The sequence below is a fragment of the Alosa pseudoharengus genome, unplaced genomic scaffold, assembly GCF_046254945.1.
Source record: "Alosa pseudoharengus isolate Yale_2024_CS ecotype anadromous, Long Island Sound unplaced genomic scaffold, YU_APseudo_1.1 YU_APseudo_1.1_scf_11, whole genome shotgun sequence".
Classification (NCBI taxonomy): Eukaryota; Metazoa; Chordata; class Actinopteri; order Clupeiformes; family Clupeidae; genus Alosa; species Alosa pseudoharengus.
The window spans coordinates 25830786-25849664 of record NW_027468576.1 but is presented as its reverse complement, the minus strand read 5'-3'; the positions used below and the strand labels follow the sequence as shown (position 1 = coordinate 25849664).

Genomic DNA, 18879 nt, shown 5'->3' with positions numbered 1-18879 from the left:
GTGACAGTGAGTGTGGGCAGCGTCTGTGAGGGAGCAATTAAAGCCAAATGATGAGAATGGAGGAAAAGAGAGCATGCTTCCCTAGGGATTCCCCCTGGAAGGACTTTATTGTCTGGACATACAGACATAAAGACACACACATACAGAGACATTCACACACACAGACACACACACACACACACACACACACACACACACACACACATACCGAGAGAGAGAGAGAGAGAGAGAGAGAGAGAGAGAGAGAGAGAGAGAGAGAAAATCTATGCTGCACACAAGATATGGTTTGTAAAAATAGTATGAAGGATATGTATGATAATATGTGTTCAAGTCTGTGTTGCTCTCAGTCTTAGTGAAACTCTGTGAGATGAGGTGTGTATGAGAGTGTCTGAGTGTGCAGGTGAGTGAAGGGAGGCGTCAGGAAAGAGCGTTGGTGACTGCCAGTACCCTGGGAGCCCAGAGGACAGAGTCCCTCCTGTTTGGGCTGAGTCTGGACGAGCCGGTTGAGGGAAGAGCCACTTGCCAGACACCCCCCCCCCCAATACCACCCCCACCCACTTGATGGCCTCGACCTTTATCTATCAGCAGCTGACAGCTTATAATACTCCTATTCTCCTCCCCATCCCTCTAATCCCCCCACCCTCTTTCACGTTTTCCTACTGATATCCCCTCATATTCCTCTCTGTATGCCTCCTCTCCTCTCCTCTCCTCTCCTCTCCTCTGTATTCAGGTCGGCCGGCTTTCAGCGGAACCTCGCCTCGCCCTCCTCTCTGGACTCCCCCGGCGGAGGAGGGGGCTTGAACGGGGCCAGGGGGCCTCTCCCTCTCGCCTACCCCGTCAAAGAGGAGGCGTCGCTGGGATACAAGATCGTCTCGGGCATGGGGCTCTCGCCCTCTCCGCAGTCCCCGTTCGGCAGCGGCGGGAGAGCAGGGGTGGGGGTGGGTGGCGGACGGGGGCCCCCCCACTCGGCTGGAGGTGGTGGTGGCGGCGAGATGGAGCCTCTGCACGGGACACACACATCGGCGGGGGCTGTGAGCGTGTCGGTGGCCACTGCAGCAGCGGCGGCAGCGTCAGCAGCAGCCACGGCGACGGCGGCGTACTCGTTTAATAATGAAGATGGCTCCGCCCCGCTGGCTTTGTCCCTGGGCGGCGCGCGTCCGTCAGCGCGACTCCACCACGCCAGCAGCCTGAAGAGACGCTGCCTGTCGGTGGCCTCCCAGTCCGCCACAGCCGCCGCCAACGCCGCTACCACCGAGGGGATCGATATCACCGCCATCATCTGCTCCTCGCAGATGTCCGTGGTGGCCTGCGTCAACGGCCTGCGCACCGCCGCCAACCCCTCGCCCCCCTGCTCCTCCACGTCCTCCTCCTCCACCTCCTCCTCCGTTGTGACGGGCTTCCGCTCGGCCCACCTGCCCCAGTCCCTGCCTCTGGCGTCCAGCCCCCGGCCCCTGCAGGAGACCTGCCAGCTGCCCTCGCCTGCCACCTGCCTGCTGGCTCTCTCCTCCACCGCCTCCTCCTCCTCCTCCTCCTCCACCTCTTCGTCCGTGTCCTCCTCCTCCTCTTCCTCGTCGGTGTCGTCCTCGGTGGAGCCGGAGCCCATGCAGCAGGGTGGCGGGGGTGGTGGTGGTGGGGTGGAGGCCCTGGGGCTGCTGATGGGGGTGGGTGCCGGGGCTCTGATGGGTGGAGGAAGCCTCCAGCAGCAGCAGCAGCAGCAGCACGGTGGAGAGGCTGGCTCCCTGCTCGAGGGCTGCCAGAGAGGAGCGCTGAAACAGGAGCCTCTGGACGACTTCTCTCCCGGCAACGATGACGAGCTCTTTCAGCACCAGCACCAGCATTACCTCCACCACCACCACCACCACCACCGCCTCCACCAACACCAGCTGTCGTCCCGCAACCACCAGCAGACCCCCCGGCACTCCCACCCCCACCACCACCACTCCCACGCGGCCCCCCCACACCCATCTATGCCCCCTCCCTACCACCTGCACCAGTACGTGGGCGCCAGTCCAGGGGCTCTGCTTCACCTCCAGGGCCAGTCGGCGGTGAGCTCAGCCCTGGGGCCCACGCCCAAAGCCCTGGGCCTGGTGGGCCAGCATGGCGGAGCAGCCTCCGTCTCCGGCGCTACCCCCACCTCCGCCGGCGGGGAGAGGGAGGACGCCGGCTCGGGCTCGGCGTTCGGGGACAAGCAGCTGTGCCGCTGGATCGACTGCAGCGCCACCTACGAGCAGCAGGAGGAGCTGGTGAGGCACATCGAGAAGGTGCACATCGACCAGCGCAAGGGCGAGGACTTCACCTGCTTCTGGGCCGGCTGCATCCGCCGCTACAAGCCCTTCAACGCCCGCTACAAGCTCCTCATCCACATGAGGGTCCACTCGGGAGAGAAGCCTAACAAGTGCATGGTGAGTTCTCGTCTGAGTCCTCACACACCGCAAGTATGGGGGAGGGGGGTTAGGGGGGTGCTGTACCAAAACCCCACCCCACCAAAAAACAGCCCAATCACCCCTCTAATTTCATAAACACACAATATATAAAATAATAGAGATCAAGTTCTCATAGCAGGGTTTTTTGAAAATTCATATTTCATGGTAATAGCAGAGTCATCAACTCAGTTGCGGTTTGACTCAATGGTTGGCCTTATTATGAAAGCAGGCCCTTCCAAAATAGAGCCAGACCACCTATTTTGATTGGTGTCACTCAGTTAGATGGTCCAGATGTACATTGTCATCTTCAATATGCATCATTTGCAAACGAGCCTGAGGTTCTGCCCATGGTAGTTTGGTGCCTTCTTTTGTTGGATTTTTGTCTTAAGTAAACAGCCTTGATGGTGAGGTCCAGCAGTAAGATGTTTTGGCAGGGTGAAAGGCATGCAGTTAAACATCGACCGGGGCTCTAGCACTTTAGCCTAGAGAGTTCCTCCTTTAATAAGCTGTGTGTGTGTGTGTGGGTGAGTATTGTTTCTGAATCGGTTCCTTTGGACCACAAGATTGTTGTTTTTTATCCCTCTAAAAGAAATAAGAAAAATGTTGCAGAGAATTAATTTTTTTCCACTCATATTTTCCTTTAGCCCGTGTCAAGTATAAATATGCTTTTCATTGAAGAATTAGGGCACTTAATTGGACCTGTAGCTTCTGGCTGTGTAAATATGAAATAGTGCTGAAACCCAATTCATCCAGGTAGGACTCTCAAATTCCACAAGTCAACACACTAATCAATGTCAAACTGCCTCTGCTCCGGAGTCCCTGCTCAACGGAAAAAGCCCTCAAACTCTGCGAAACAGTCAGTCCAAATACACAATTAGTCCACAATTTGTGTAGGGTGAAACCATATTTATTTTCACAAGCTTTCGTTTTTTTTCTCTCTCCTTTTTTTAAGGTGGAGTGATCTCCAAAACGCAACACATCTGGATAGTATAAGCAAACAATGCATGCACTTGATCCCTTTAAATGGGAGGTTTAAATGTTTAGCTGTCCCACAAGTATTAAGCGAATTGGCTTTTTTTGGCCAAGTCCAAAAACCAGAAATTAAAAAATAGTAGTCTGTTGGAGAGTGAGTCTCATGGTGATGGCCAGTAGAATTCCCCTCTTGCCCAATGCAAAGAATGTTTCATTTCTTGTCAGCTACATTCTGTTTCATCTCCAAGAAGAAACTCGAAAATGTTTTTTTTGTGGGGACGAAAAATGGTTCTGCAACTATTCTGGGACATTTTGCTTTGAAATATGCTGAAATATCCCCTTTATGTTCAACCACCTCAAATGACCTTAGTCCACTCATCCTGATCGAATCCAGGCACAGAGCAAAATGTACACTATCTTTGCCTTCACGTTTCAGTTTGTTTGACTAGGCCTTTGCTGAGTTCTTGGTGTTTTTATCAAGACCACACTGTGCTATGGTAGTTGGATACGTTTGTGTGCGTGCGAGTGTGTGTGTGTGTGTGTGTGTGTGTGTGTGTGTGTGTGTGTGTTTCCTCTGTAATGCCTTTTTGGTGCTTTACACATCGAGACACACACTGTGAGGTTCTGGAAATAATTGCCTTGCATTTCTGGTCCAGTCGTTGGCTTTGTTATTTTAGTGTTCACAGTGTATATAACACACTATTTGTTTGTATTTTTTCTCCTTCTTCTTCTTCTCACTTTGGGTTGTGTAGAGAGATCTGTCTCTGGTCTTGTTGCTTTTCTCTGGGTGTGTTTCGAGATCCAACCCTGGTGTCACAATTCTACAAACAAATGATTTTTTTTTCTAAATGGGAGATGCTTACCAGATGCTGACAAAGGAACAAATCAGTCCACTGTAGCCGAAATGAGACGCTGGACAATGTTTCCAAGCTCAAAATGGATCTGGACTGCCATGGCTATGCTACAAGAATGACTTAATGTAACATACACACACACACACACACACACACATACACACACACACACACACACACATACAGTAAACATACACACACATACTCACACACATACTCTCTCACATACACATACACACACACACACACACACACACACACACACACAATTATGCCTGTACGAGAATTATTGTGAAATTGTTGCCAGGGACGGGCTACTGCAGTGCCAGTGAACCGATGGAAGTATTTACTTGTTTCTGTGTTGTGTGATGAATCTGATTAGTGCACTTGGTTCCTATATCAAAGCGGCCAAATTTGTTACAATTATGGAAAGCTGTGAGGTAGAAGCATCTACAGCCATTAGTTAAGCTTACGTCGGAATTGTTACAATATGCCTGAAATTGTATGGGGTTATAGAGGGCAATTTTTTTAGTTAGGGAGAAGATGCTTGTTGTTGTTGTTGTTGTTTTCTTTTTCTTCTTCTTCTTCTTCTTCTTCTTCTTCTTCTTCTTTCTCTCCTCCTCCTCCTCCATATCCGAGCTGTGAAGTCGGTGTCTTTTTATGGCCAGGACAGGAAGAGACTTTGTGAGTGATGCTCACTCAATGTCTCAATGGCACCCACGCAATAGACAAAGGCACGCTGGTATTCCAGCTATTTGAGCAGAGGAAGCAGATGAGACGTTTTGATTTAGGACCAAATGCTCCAGAAAAACCAGGCTAATCCCTTTATTAGCTTTCCAACAGCAGATTCCAGTGAGCACTCTTGAGACGAGACCCCCCCCCCCCCTGCATCCAAACATAACACTCTACTACCCCAAACTCCACACATACACACACACACACACACACACACACACACACACACACACACACACACACTACACCCCACGCTCCAGCTGCACAGCATTTTGCCTTCATGCTGTGCTTTGGCAGGAAAAAGTCATTATCACAACACAAGAAGTACCCCGACTCCTAGCCTGTCACTATCTTTACCTGTCTGTGTTCAATTCAGCCCGCCGCACATAAAACGGTGCAGCTCCATCTGTAAACATTGAGCTCTCCCATCTTAAAACGAACCGTCCGGTAAAAGGGCTTTTTTTTGCGAGGCACTTTCAGGCCGCCCGGCCAATTAATAAGCACCGGAGGCTGTTTTGTGGTAGTTGGAGTGGGGAGGGCCATGCAGTTAAAAGGAAACTACATAATCTCACTGCAATATCCTGTTGTGTTTCATGCCTCATTCGAGTGTTGTTTTAGTTTATTGCATTTTTTCCCTCTCGTCTGCATTAATATTAAAAATATATCCCACGACCGTAGCCATAGTCGCTGTCCCAGGGCTTTGATATCCTCATGGTTTATTTGAATGAACCCTGTGGATTTGATGTCTCCGATCAGCTGACCTCCCAACCCTGAAATTTCCTCGGACACTCGTGTAAACGATGTGATCTCTCTATCAGTTACACAGACCCGGTCTAGGAGGGGCCGCAGCACAGTGAGTGAGTGTGAGGAGGCTGAGCGAGTCATGTCCGGAGTCTTGCTACTCTTGGCTTTATTGAAAACACACTGGTATTTATGGAAGTAAATTCCACCATGTTTTGTGTCTGTCTCGGCTGGCTTAAGTGGCAAAGTTGAAAGAGTTGATCTCATTTCACCAGTTTAAAGGGCTTCTCATACAGTACATACAACACAACTTTTCCAGTCATTAGTGAGTAGGTTTTGAAGAACTCCTCTCTTTGCTTACATTTTGGTATGGAGATTTTCAGAATGTATAAAGATTGTCTGTTCCTCGCATAAACTTTAGTTGCCTTTTAGTCATCAGACATCTCTCAATAGTCATTGTGTGGAGTGGATTGTCTTTTCAACTTTCAACTTTTCCAATCAGGCTTATATTATTTTATAAAGGTTTTGCCTTTGATGGTTATTTGACTGTTCTATGCTGGTTTTGCCTTTGATTACAGATGATGAAAGCAATTATTGTAGATAATTAAAGTTGTTTGGGGACATTGTGGCAAAGAAAACAATCCACAAAAACAATTATATTTGGTTGAAAAACAATTAAGCAAAAAGAACTCATAATCTTGTCATCTTTAGAACTCAGAAGTCACCCATTTTCAATTCTCACAGTTCCAAAAAACTGAGAGTATTCTTTTAGGGAAAGTTAGGGCATTCTGGACCTTCAGACTGCTGGCTGAAAAAATAAAAAATAAGCATAAATCACATAATTTCCTTTTTTTTCCATGAGTGTGAAACCAGCAAACCTATATATATATTAAGATTTATTAGACTGTTTTTTGGATGCAAGCGCCGGCTGCTCTAGAGGCCTGAAGAGCTCAGACATGCGGCCATGGTGTTTGCCAACATGGCGTGTTTCTCAGTAAATGGAGTCTTTTGTTAGCCATCAACACAGATGCGGGAGATGAAACACCATCCGAGCGGCCATTAGCTAATGAAACCCACGGCCTTGCGTGTGCTAGCGAGCAAGCGAGCGCTAGCACTGGCGTTAGCGTGAGTCGACTTTTCCCTCACCGTCGGAACAGAGCGGGGACTGAAATCAGAGCCGTCTGGGTGCTGGGGCGCAGGGCACAGGGCACTGAGTGACGTTGATATTAATGTGTTTGCACCAGAACGAGCTGCTGACATCCTGCCTGGTCTGGATGACTTAGCCTCAACCGTCCTTCAGGGGAGCGGGGAACTTGGGCTACCAGGTAGTCAACGGCACAGGCAGCAACAGCCATGGCAGCAGAAGCAGCAGCAGCAGAGTTACCTACCCTGGAGACGTTTGATAGAGTGCAGATCAGCACTGCCAGTCCCTAGTTGCTACCAGGGGAGTGCATTAAGATAAAGCCGTATATGCACACACACACTGCGATCCACTCCAGCAGAGTATGCACTCTGCCAGGGTCTTTTAACAGGAGAAGGCAGAGCACTGCACATCAACCTGACTGCTGTGCTGCCATACCAATGGGAGGGGGTATTGAGGTTTCTGCCCAGTGTATGTCAGAAATGGATATTGCATGCAAAGCCCATTTTATCCCGAAATCATCAAATTGTGGAGAAACACTGCTGATATCTCACAGGCTGGTAGTTTTAAAATGAGTCGTATTTTGTGAAGCAAAGATGCTCAGATGCCAGCTGAAAGGAGTGTATTTGGCACATATTTACCTGATCAGAGCTAGATACTCTGTGTCCTGGGATATCTTCCATAGTTGTCAACTCCCTTCTCACACTTTTGCTTGAAATGCTGTTCTTGGAGTGGTACCTTATTTTGTAGACCTTTTCAAAGCCCCTGCCATTTTGTCGAGGACTTCAGTATTTGAGCATCAGTGACATTTTATTCCATTATTCCCACTGACATTTTATTCCATTAGTCATTTAAGCAGTATGACCCAGGTGAGAGTGGGGTTAGTAGAAGGTCCTTACAGCTGTCATACAGCCGCGGTTAGTCCAGGATATCCCTACTCATGGAATGCCTCTTGCCTCCAGTCAGAAGTTAATAACTTGTTCAACTGGATCTAACTGTGGTATAATAAGGAACATCCTATTGTTGCGTTACAAGCCCGTAACCAATGTAACGGTAACCATGTAAACCATGGCCATTGTCAGGTCCTTCATGCCACTCGGCCGTTTCATGGTCATGCTAACAGCGTAGCAACACAGACCATATGTGATCCATGAATTATCATGATGAAACTGCTGGCAAGATGCGTCAGAGGAATGAAAGGCCTGGGAATGCATGGATCTTGCTTGTTTTCCTTGTTGAATAAGCAAAGCCAAGTTCTTGTCAAGTCATAAAAGGTCTCCAGTCAATCAGTGCAGTAATGCAATCCAGTCCGGCCTTTCCTCCTCTACTCTCCTCTCCTCTCCTCTCCTCTCCTCTCCCCTCCCCTCTGCTGTCTTCTTTCTAAGCACTCTTGTCTTTCCCTCTTCTGTCTTTTCTCTCTACTTCCATTGCTCTTCCTTTTGCTTCTCTTTTTTTCTCCTCTCTCTGCTTCTCTTTCTTCCCCCTCTGTTACTCCTTCTCTGCCTGTATCACTTGTAATTGCTGTAGTTCTATAGCGTCTCGGTACCTTTGCATTATTATCACATCTTTGCTTGTTATTTCATGGTTCAGCACTGGCACTTTCTTAATGCTTTTGTAGGGCTTTGTAGTGTAAAAGTACACTCACGGTCAACATGAGTGGGATTAAGGACAAATGTGTTGTGCTGTCAGGCTTCCACATAGCTTTAAGAGCTGTAATGTGCGTAACCAGGTATCAAAGCATGGTAGATCCATGCACAATTTATACTAATTATATTTACTTGGAATGCAATATTTTGAGTTCGTAATTTCCTTAACATTAAATCATGGTCTTGCATCTGAAACCGGAGAGCTCTAACTGAGGCTGATAGGGCATTGCACTGAGATTGTGTCATAATTGTCCCAAATCCAAGACCTTAATCAGTTTAACCTTGTGAGTGGGCTGTATCAGCTTACTAATACCTAGGAAAGACAAAATTTCGCTAATGTTGAAGGTTTTTTACTCTGGTCCCTGGGATCTTTCTGTGGAATGGGGCGAATCAAGGCCTCTTGAACTCGCTGGGGATCGCTGCCTTACACGTGCAAAGGGATTTCTGCACGAGGTAATGGACCCAATTTAGTCCGATCATACAAGATATGGACAAAGAAGCCGTGCTCCCAATGGCCAGCTAATAAGCCCTTGGACTTTTCCTGCTGTTATGTCAAGGGTAAAGAGAAACATGAGCTCCATGGACAAGAGCAGCTCTGGAAGGCCTGCCAATTAAAGTCATTCTGAGGCATCGCCGCATGAACTGGACATGCTTATAAGCCTGTAAATGGCTAAAGCTATTAGTGGTGCTTTTTGTAAGTCTCATTTAGGTGTGTCTGGTAAATCCCTAATCAAATGTGAAGGTCAAAAAGACTCTTCAGCAGTCAAAACAAGCGGCCAGTCTTGTGTAGACAGTCTACTTATTTTCCCTGAGGTTGTTTTTCTTTGTATGTTGACATGAAGGTTGCAGTTCAGTGCAACACGACTGGTGAGACTGTGTTATACAGTTACCTGTCAGCGAAGATGTGTATTAGGCCTGTCGTTGGCGGCCTTCACAGCAACTTTCTTCTCAGGCGGGTCTGTTGGTTTGTTGTTGGTGTCATGCCCACAGCTCGGGTCATCATCAGGTAGCACCATATAAATTGAGAGTGAAAACACCACAACTTTGCACCACGCCTGACTTTTCCACAAACACAGGAGCCCTGGAGGCTAATGTGTCTGTGTGTGTGTATGTGTGTGTGTGTGTGTGTGTGTGCGTGCGTGTGTGTGTGTGTGTGTGTGTGTGTGTGTGTGTGTGTGTGTGTGTGTGTGTGTGTGTGTGTGTGTGTACGTACATACGTGTGTAGAGAGCCCGTGGGATTGTGGTGAGCAGAGGAGTAAATCGCTCAGTAAGCTCAGGTAGGATTCGCTGAGGTATTGATGTAGCGCGAGGCTGTTCCGCTGTCAAACGGAGCAAGATCACACCAGCAGCCCACATATGCCTCACTCTACCACCACCATATTCTCAGGTAAACACTCACACAAGAGGCTCCTTCATACGCCACGTATCCTCGCCTCGTCGGGCCCAAAGCCGCGTCTCCACCACGGTCCAGACTGTGGCTCCGAACGCCAGAGTCCCCTTAAGCGAAGCCACGCAGGAAAAACTTCTCCAACCGGAAAGAGTAGGTGTACCAGTGCCGAACAGTCTGAACGTTGTCTCGCTTGAATTGAAAGACGGATGGCGCACTGTCTGAGGTGGTTTCAGGGCATAGGTGATGAGAGAGAGAGAGAGTGAGAGAGAGAGAGAGAGAGAGAGACAGAGAGAGAGAGACAGGGGACTAGTGGTTATAGTGACGAACATTGTAAAGCAGAGTAAGTCATTTGATAGGAATGCAATGTGCAGCGTTTTCTCGAGAGAAACTGCTATGGCCCATTTTTATTTTTTTCCGGAGGCTGCGCTTGCAGAGCCTTGGCAGTACACCCTGCACTGTAACGCTGAATCACAGCTGGAATCCAACAGGGCAATTAGATCGCTCCCTACGAAAATATGCCTCGCGGGCCAAAAAGGCTGTCCACGGTCCCCGAAGGCGCATGTCTGTTTACATTGTCAAGTCCTCACATTTACTCGGCCGTTGCATTTCGGGAGTCTACCGCAGAAACATCCACTGGTGCGCTTTTTGCCGAAAAACACAGACCTGCTCCATGCATTGGGTAGAAGTCTGTCAGTCCCTCGCCTGCATTCCCAGAATCATTTTTCTGCTCATCCTACTCTTTTAAATTCCACCCGCTCACTCACTCATTTGTCAAAACCCATAATTGAAGGCATTTTAGGTTTAATTATGCACAGAGGTATGTCATAAATATAGATGGAGTATTTGAATGTTTTGAAATGCTTTTTGCTTTTCTTAAACGTACTCTGTATGCCGCTGGCTGCCCTCTAGATTCCTATTCTTTGAAACCAATGTCCTGTGAGACTCCAATGTGAAGTTAAATATTAAAATCCTGATTTCAGGGAAAATCTGTTTTTTCTCTCATGTAACTGTAGGCAAAGGACTGCAGTAAGTCCAGGAATCTGTCATTTGATGTTATCACTGTATAAGACTTCAGAAGACAGTGGAACATAATGTTTTTTCCTTCTTGTTGACTTATAATTACATTATTTGTTTGTGTGCTCTCTTCCACAGAAAGGCATGCCATTTAGCTTCAAATCTGAATCTTTTACCATTTTAGATGTGATTAGTTATTAACACGAAACATTTACTCCGGTCAGAGTATTATGGGCTTTGAGTTTCTAAACAATACATCAATCAAAGGCAAGGTAACCTTGTAGATTTCTCGTTGCAAATGCCAGCAACAGTTCCACCAACAATGGAAATCACGGAAGTGGCACGTACAGCATTTTCTGCTAGACTGCACATCATCCCCTCTAAGACAAATAATACCCCCAAATCACTGTCACAGATGAGCCAATTTCATATTCTAAACTAACAGACAAGAGCCAGAAATTAGGTTAGTTCATGGGCAATTTAGTGCACAGATGGTGTAGGGGATATTATATGGGAGGGAGGGCAAATTATTGATGGAGACAGAAGGCTTCATGGCCAACAATGAGACGGGAGTAAGTGCCATGGTCCAACTCATGTTGCTGTTAAGGTAAACACGAGTGTGATGAGAAACGCCAAGCTGAATATCACACAGTTGTGACAGTTTAAAGAGAGACATCAGTGACGTGCAGAGGTAGTTATTGATGGAGACACATTTCCTCTGCTGACAAGTTGGTTTTGACTGAGGAAATTCTAACACAAACACCAGTGCCTTCATGCGCAAGAGTGTTTATTAAAGCAATTGAAATACAAATCATAACACAGTGATTTCATCATCAATGTTTTCAACATCTCATGTAAAAGTAATGCAACTATATGACAGAAGTCTCTATAAAAATCAATAACACTTCATGAAGCCCATCTTGGAGGTCTGGTGTTGACATGTGCTGGAGTGATTAGATTGCCTTTGGGATGTTTGTAACTTGCACAGTATCGTCCGTCAGTAACTACTGACTAGTTGTGTGAGTGATCATGAATGATGTCGGCATATTAATTTTTTAACAGGAGATTGGATATTGTTTATTTGGTTACTTTCATAATGTCATTTCAGCGGCAGCTTGGTGGTTTTGATTTATCCCTTCCAGCGTTTGAGCCGCGATCTTAGAAAAAGTCTTAGGCAGTTTGAGATTTCATTAAGCTGCGTGGCGAAGTCAAGAATAAAAGCCATGAGCACTGACTGACATACTGATGCTGAGAATGCGGTCTACCACATTGCAAAATTGAAGTCATAGTATCCCTTTGACAGGAACTATGCTCTAAACCAAAGAAATGAAAACACAACCTTGGCAAATGGAGGTCAGTAGAATCAGGCTGGCTCCACAGTAATTTGGTTTCAACACGTTTTATTGGACGGTTGAGCCTGGCAGTGCGCGGCTCAAGTAGCCAGCAGCGCCATCGGTCCAGTACACTGCAGTGCCGATCCTTGTTTTGTTTTCGGCAGGGGAGCGTTGCTCAAATGCCCTCTCGCCTTTCACACTTCCTGGCCCGGCGTTGAGTGCCTTCTGCCATCTTGACCTATTGTCCAATTTCGCCTTTTGTGTTTCTCCCTGTGAAGCATGGCCGAGGCCCTGTTGGCGTGGAGGTGTTTGGCTTGGCAGTGCCCGGGGGTCTCGGAGATGTTTATTTGTTGTCACGTTGCAGATACGGAGTGGCCTGGCATGGGCATGGGACCGAGCCACAGCTGTGTCAACTTGCTTTTGTGTGTAAGAAAAATGGTGTGCCAGCTGTACAGTACATGTGTGTGTACAATACTTGAGCTTCTTTTTATTGTGTGTGTGTGTGTGTGTGTGTGTGTGTGTGTATGTGTGTGTGAGAGAGAGAGTTTTAGTGGCAAAGTGTTTGGTTGTGTGTATATTTGTGGTGTACTTGTATGTCTGTGTTTGTGTGTGTGTGTGTGTGTGTGTGTGTGTGTGTGTGTGTGTGTGTGTGTGTGTGTGTGTCTGTGCATGCGTGCGTGCAGTGTGTGTGTGTTTCAGTGTGTGTGGTTGTATTTGTATATGCGTGTGGGTGTGATTGTGTCGTAGTTGTATGTCTTAATGTGAGTGTGTGAGTGTGAGTGTGAGTGTGTGTGTGTGTGTGTGTGTGTGTGTGTGTGTGTGTGTGTGTGTGTGTGCAGAGAGTGAGTATGGGAGGTCTCAGGGCAGGGTATGTTGATACCATGGACTGCGTAATGTTTAGGCCTTGCCTAGGAGCATGATTGCACAGTGGACTCTATCTCACATATGGGTTTGCTTCCAACACCAAAGAGCTCAGTGATTTGCCAAAGCCATCTCAGGCCTAGTGCTCACGATTATGTCATTAATCAGTTCACCTCAGGACAGGGTGAGGCTAAGAGTTTAGCTGCCACATTATAGCCATTGTTTCACATACATCCTGCATGCATTGATGACGTAGAGTCCTACCTAGACTTAAAGAGAACTTCAATGTAAAGATCTATTGAAAAAAGCTTTTAGTCTAGGTTTAGGATTAATTCATGTATGGAAAACTGGTCCATAGTGTTAGGTCTCATATCCTCTCATAGTTGTTCAGGATGCTGGAGTTTGTACTGTGTGAAACAGTCCTGCCCATAGCGCAGTCTATTGAGCTGAATGTGGATCCTCCACAGACTCCCTGGGGACGTGGAGCAGGTAGAGGTTCCCTCTCTGTGGAGACAGGCTACAGATTGTGTTAAAGCAGGAGAAAAGGTCCGTGGGCCAGGCCCCTCTCTTCTGCCGCGACGGCGTATGAATGTGGCGATGAGAGACGCGGGCAGAGGTGGATTAAAGGCGCGTTGGGGCCTGAATGGCGGAGCGGAGCACTCAGAGGGAAAGCAAGCAGGTGTGAATGAGCAACGCCGGACAGATTGGCCTCCGAGTGTCAAAGGGAGCCTACTGATCCACCCAAACACTCACATACACTTACACTCTCTCACATACACATACACACACACACACACTCACACACTCACACAGACACACACACACATGGATGCGCACACATACACACACACACCCACACACACAAAGACAGAACTACACACAAACACGCACAGATATGCACACAAAACACTGACACACACAGATACATACACAAACACACACACACAGACATAATGACACACAAACACACACACAGACACACACACACACACACACACACACACACACACACATACAAACACACACACACACACACACACACACACACACACACACACACTGGTGTGCTCATTGGATTTGTTCAAAGTAACATCATTCCAGTCACAAGCTTAGGGCGCATATCATGTTAAGGATTTTCATTGCGTTCCCCCTGCTCTTTCTGTTTTCTCCACGTTTCAGGTTCCACTGAGGGGTATATAATTAATGCTTTGACGGTATTCTGATGGCCATGGCGCTATTGATGTCTAATGCCGTCTAATTAGCCATTAGAAATACTTAGACTAGATAGTGTGAATGGGCTTTTACTGAAGTGACAGACACTTAGCAGATTCCATTAACAGAACATAAGCCATGTGGCCACTCTCCAGTAGTCTTCAAAGTTTATACTCCTGAGAACATTAAATTATTCATATGGACATATTGCATGTACAAATACTAAATAATCTTCTTTTCACAATAGTTTGCAGATAAATTATTCCATCCATCTGTGCGATGGATCAAATCAGGCAGATGAAAAATGGTGATCATTGTTATGGGGCATCACTGGTCCTTTTTCAATTGTTCATCCTGATTTTGACTTTCTGAAAAGAGCATTCTTGGTCAGTTGCTTGAAAGCTGACTATTGCTGTATACAGTTGTGTGTGCATTTCAAAAGGGAAGTCTCTTCCATAATGTCATGGTATGTGTGTGTGTGTGTGTGTGTGTGTGTGTGTGTGTGTGTGTGTGTGTGTGTGTGTGTGTGTGTGTGTAACATAGAAAGCACATGTAACGTGTCAATAAGCACAGGTAAACTCCACGGCCCATCAAATGTTGGGCTTTCCGTCACGCTTGAGGCGGTCAGACTGGAAGACAAGGACTAAGGGTTAAGAGCTAAAGGAAGAGAGAGGGACTTTACTAATGGCAGTAATGGCTAGCCTTTGCTCTGCCATTAAGAGAGACAAGGCCCTTTACCTGGGTGACCTCCGCTCCTCTGTTCTTACCCAGCTGCGCGAGTGATCACTGGGCTCGGGTCAGGAGGAAATCGCCGCTCGCGTTTTTAGTGGGCACAGGGCGGAACCAAAAGCCTGGGAGCAATTTGAACGCGAGGCCTGGAATTGTGCATGGGTTAAGTGTTTCCATGAAGGACCATATATATACATGCTTGTTCCCCATGCTCTGTGAAGCACAAGTGGCAGACGATGCCAGGCTACCATAGGCAGAGTTAGAAAAAAAATCCATCATTTGATTTCCCTTCCGACATCTCCGTCCATAAGTGTCCTTCTGTCATACGAAACAGGAGATGGCTGAACAATTACATGAGATGGCCAATTTAGCCATCATAGGATGCTTCCTTTTTCTCTGTGCCATCCATGGCCATAATCTGCCCTAACAAGGCTCGCATGAGAGAGCTGACTTTTCAGGGCAATTTCTCTGCTTATTTACATGACTACTTCCTGTGCCAATTTATCAGCCAAGTTATCGCACGGTTGTTGGAGTGCCATCTGGCGCGTGTTCACAAGTCGCACATGTCTCATTGGTGCCGCGTCATGATACTTGCGAAAATGATTGGCAAATGTTGTGAAATGGGGGAAAGGCAACACAAGAGAACGCAATGCATTGGAAAAACTCTTGCCTGTTCATGTGAATTAATCTCTCCAAACACAAAGTATCGGCAGAAAAATACACACACACACACACCAGATCTTTGATTCAAATTAAGGCCTATTCGCAACAGATGAAGTTGGCTGCTAAAAGAGGTCCCGTTTTGGATGTGGAAATGATATGTGTAAACTATGTAATGTGAATGTTTTAGCGAGGCTGTGTTTAATTTTGTACCTTGACGAGGCGCATGAGAAACCTGCCTCTCCTTAGCTGTCTCGTTGAATCATATGGATATAATTTCATCCATTTACGTTTTTCTGCTCTTTGCTGTGGTTGCCAGGGGGCATTTGGAAGCAGGCAGATTAAACGCATATGTTTCCCCGGCCGTGCAGTTTGAACGTGCCGTTTCAGCTCCTCTAGTCTGAGAGGCAGGCTGAAGTGTCGGTGGTTTTCCTTTACAGGTCATCCTATATAAAATACCCAGCCTTAAACCTCAGAAACCTCTCTTACTTGTAGGAACATTACAAGCAGCAGGAATTGGTTTGATCTGCTTTTGATAAAGAATTTCCCTTTTTCTTTTTTTCTCTCTTTTCTGTGCACACACACACACACACACAGAAAAAAATCCCACTGTATTCAACCTTGTGAGAGCTGAAGCAATTTAAGTGTCCTCACGCATTACAGGAAAGTCATCAAGCCTTGATGAAATCATGGAGCTCGTTAAGTCCCGCACACCTTTTGTGTTTACTCGAAGTCCACTAATTATGAGTAATAATGTACTTAATGCTTGTTACCAGCCAACATTTGTAATCCTGTTGCAGGCCCTAAGCCCTTGGGGAGCATAGCTGCTGAGAGCAGGTTGAGGATATTAACGCATAATGGTGTATGTGTGATTTCAAAGGCATCCCTCATGTCAGCAGAAAGAGGTTGAGGGGACCTTTGACACTCCCCCGGTTAAATGGCCTCTGTGTGACTCTCACAAAACGCACATTGAATAGAGGCTTCCTGGGGCCCGACCCGGGCTGGTAGGTGTGTAACCAGGCCAATCTCGAAAGGGGCCTCGACCCCTGAGTGCCTCTTGTTGTTCCTCCCTGGTGCTCTCTCTCTCTCTCTCTCTCTCTCTCTCACTCGCTACCCTCATTTCTTCGCAAGGTGTTCCATCAGAGGCCTGTCGGAGATGTCAGCAACTGATCCATCCGAGGCCGCTTTTCCGAGCATCAGCCAATAATGGGCGGTTTGTTTTTTTCGGGGTGATCCTGTGGGTCGCGCTCGGCTTGAGGACGCTAATGAGCTGCCCGTCGGAGCGGCACACTGCGGCCATTTAGCCGCCCAACTGCCAGCACTTCTCCGCGCCAGTCACAACTCATTTCCCATGCAAGCATCAGGCCCATGGCTGCGCCTACGGCCCGGCCCGCACCACAATCTGTCCGTTATGGTCCTCTCTGCGACTCTGATGGCCCCCGTCAGGATGGACCCCAGTGTTTGCTGACAGGCCAGAGGCCCCTTCCAAAATCACCTGGTGTCAAAAGGCCTCCCCTTTACGCCAACGCTCTCGCCTTCGTGTGGTTTATCAGTCCGTTTACCTTCGGCCGAAGCGCTCAGAAGGGAAAGGCAAACACGATTAAAGTAATTAATGTGATTAGCGTCTAAACTGTTTTCATAAATAATATCAAAGCAGCCAGGCAGAAGGTAGAGCTGTCCGGTGTGGTTAGAGGACTTGATCTGGGCTCCAGGCCTGGCCGTCACTCAACCACGTCCACACCACAGGGTAGGGGCTGACCGTCGGCATGGCAGAAAGGACAAGAAGACCCAGGAGTTTTTGTCTGTTTTTCTCCACATCATTCTTATTTTTTTCTACAGCTATTCTGCATAACATTCAAAACGTATAACTGTTAACTTACCAGTGTTAAAGGAACATTAGTTCAGAACTATAGATATTCTACCTTTAAGCCCTGAAGGCATCACAAGGATCCGAGATTGCATGTTTCTTATTGTGTCATAAACCCACTCTTTCATTCATGTATTTTAGTGCTGTTAACAGAATGTGTTTCATGGGCCTTGTGTAAAATGCTTTTAATTCTTTATTTAAACCTATAGAATTTGAGATGTTGAACTTGCACTTTACCCTTCATGGATTTACTGTTCAGCGTATGTCTGATGCATGGTTTAGTGTCTGAGTGAATGGTGGGTTTGTACTGCGTCCCAGAATGCTGATGTATGTACAAGACACCATCAGACTGACAGACTGCTGAGGGGTTGAAGAGGACTCTCTAACCGCTGGTTCCACAGCTTTTGGTACATTGGGTTCTCAGTGGACCCTGTACATTTAATTAGTTTGAAATTTGTACCATGATTAACAAAGCAATAAAAGAGTGATTATTTCCTCCTATACATAAATACACAGCTTTGGTACATCAATAAGATTTCTATTTGTTTTCAGAACTCAGATTTGCAGCCCACGGTTTGGGAGCTGAGACGGGTATAGATGGTCTCCGTTTGTGAGATTTTATTAAAAAGTCCTGTATTTTCTTGGTTCTGTACATTTGATTTCCCTGACTCTGAAATAATAATATGGCTGGAGCTCTAACTGTGCGGTCTGACACTTTTAGATGTTTTCAAAGCCCTCTAAAGCTAGTCTGTGTCAGCACATTGCTGGGACGGTGTTCTAGGGTGGGCTGATCATCATGGCTGAAGTCTATCCGTTGACCATTTTTAAAAAACACGGCATATAGTTTATAGAGTGTGGTGGCTCTTTGTATATGAACACAGAAGCAGGTATTGTATGCTTTAGAACTTTCATTGGTTTAGTGAAAAACAACTATGAGGAAACATAATTGTTTCAACAAACATTGTTGAAAATTGTTTGTTGGCCCATCTCAGGATCTTAAGTTTGGATATGTGTTGATGTACACACACACACACACACACACACACACACACACACACACACACACACACACACACACACACACACACACACACATACACTTAGACACCACTCTCACACCAACACATCAAAACATAATCCAGGTCACTTGAATCTCGCTTTCGACGTGCCAGGCTAAGGTTTCCTTCACCCCTATTGTATGGAGCGGTGTCAATGGAGAGTGCCCTTCAAGTAACTGAAGGAGGCCTGCGCGGAGCATTGAGTCGCGGGCGGCGCGGATGAAGGGCCTATTAGAAGAATG

General features: G+C 46.9%; 1 protein-coding gene across 1 annotated transcript in view; it reads left to right on the top strand.

The window, feature by feature from the left end:
* The window catches only part of glis1b (GLIS family zinc finger 1b), a 71714-nt gene that overhangs the window by 31622 nt on the left and 21213 nt on the right, over positions 1-18879 (top strand). Inside the window, exon 3 of the mRNA XM_076275415.1 lies at positions 731-2402. Coding sequence (XP_076131530.1) covers positions 731-2402 — 1672 coding nt within the window. The remainder of the gene's footprint in view (positions 1-730; positions 2403-18879) is intronic.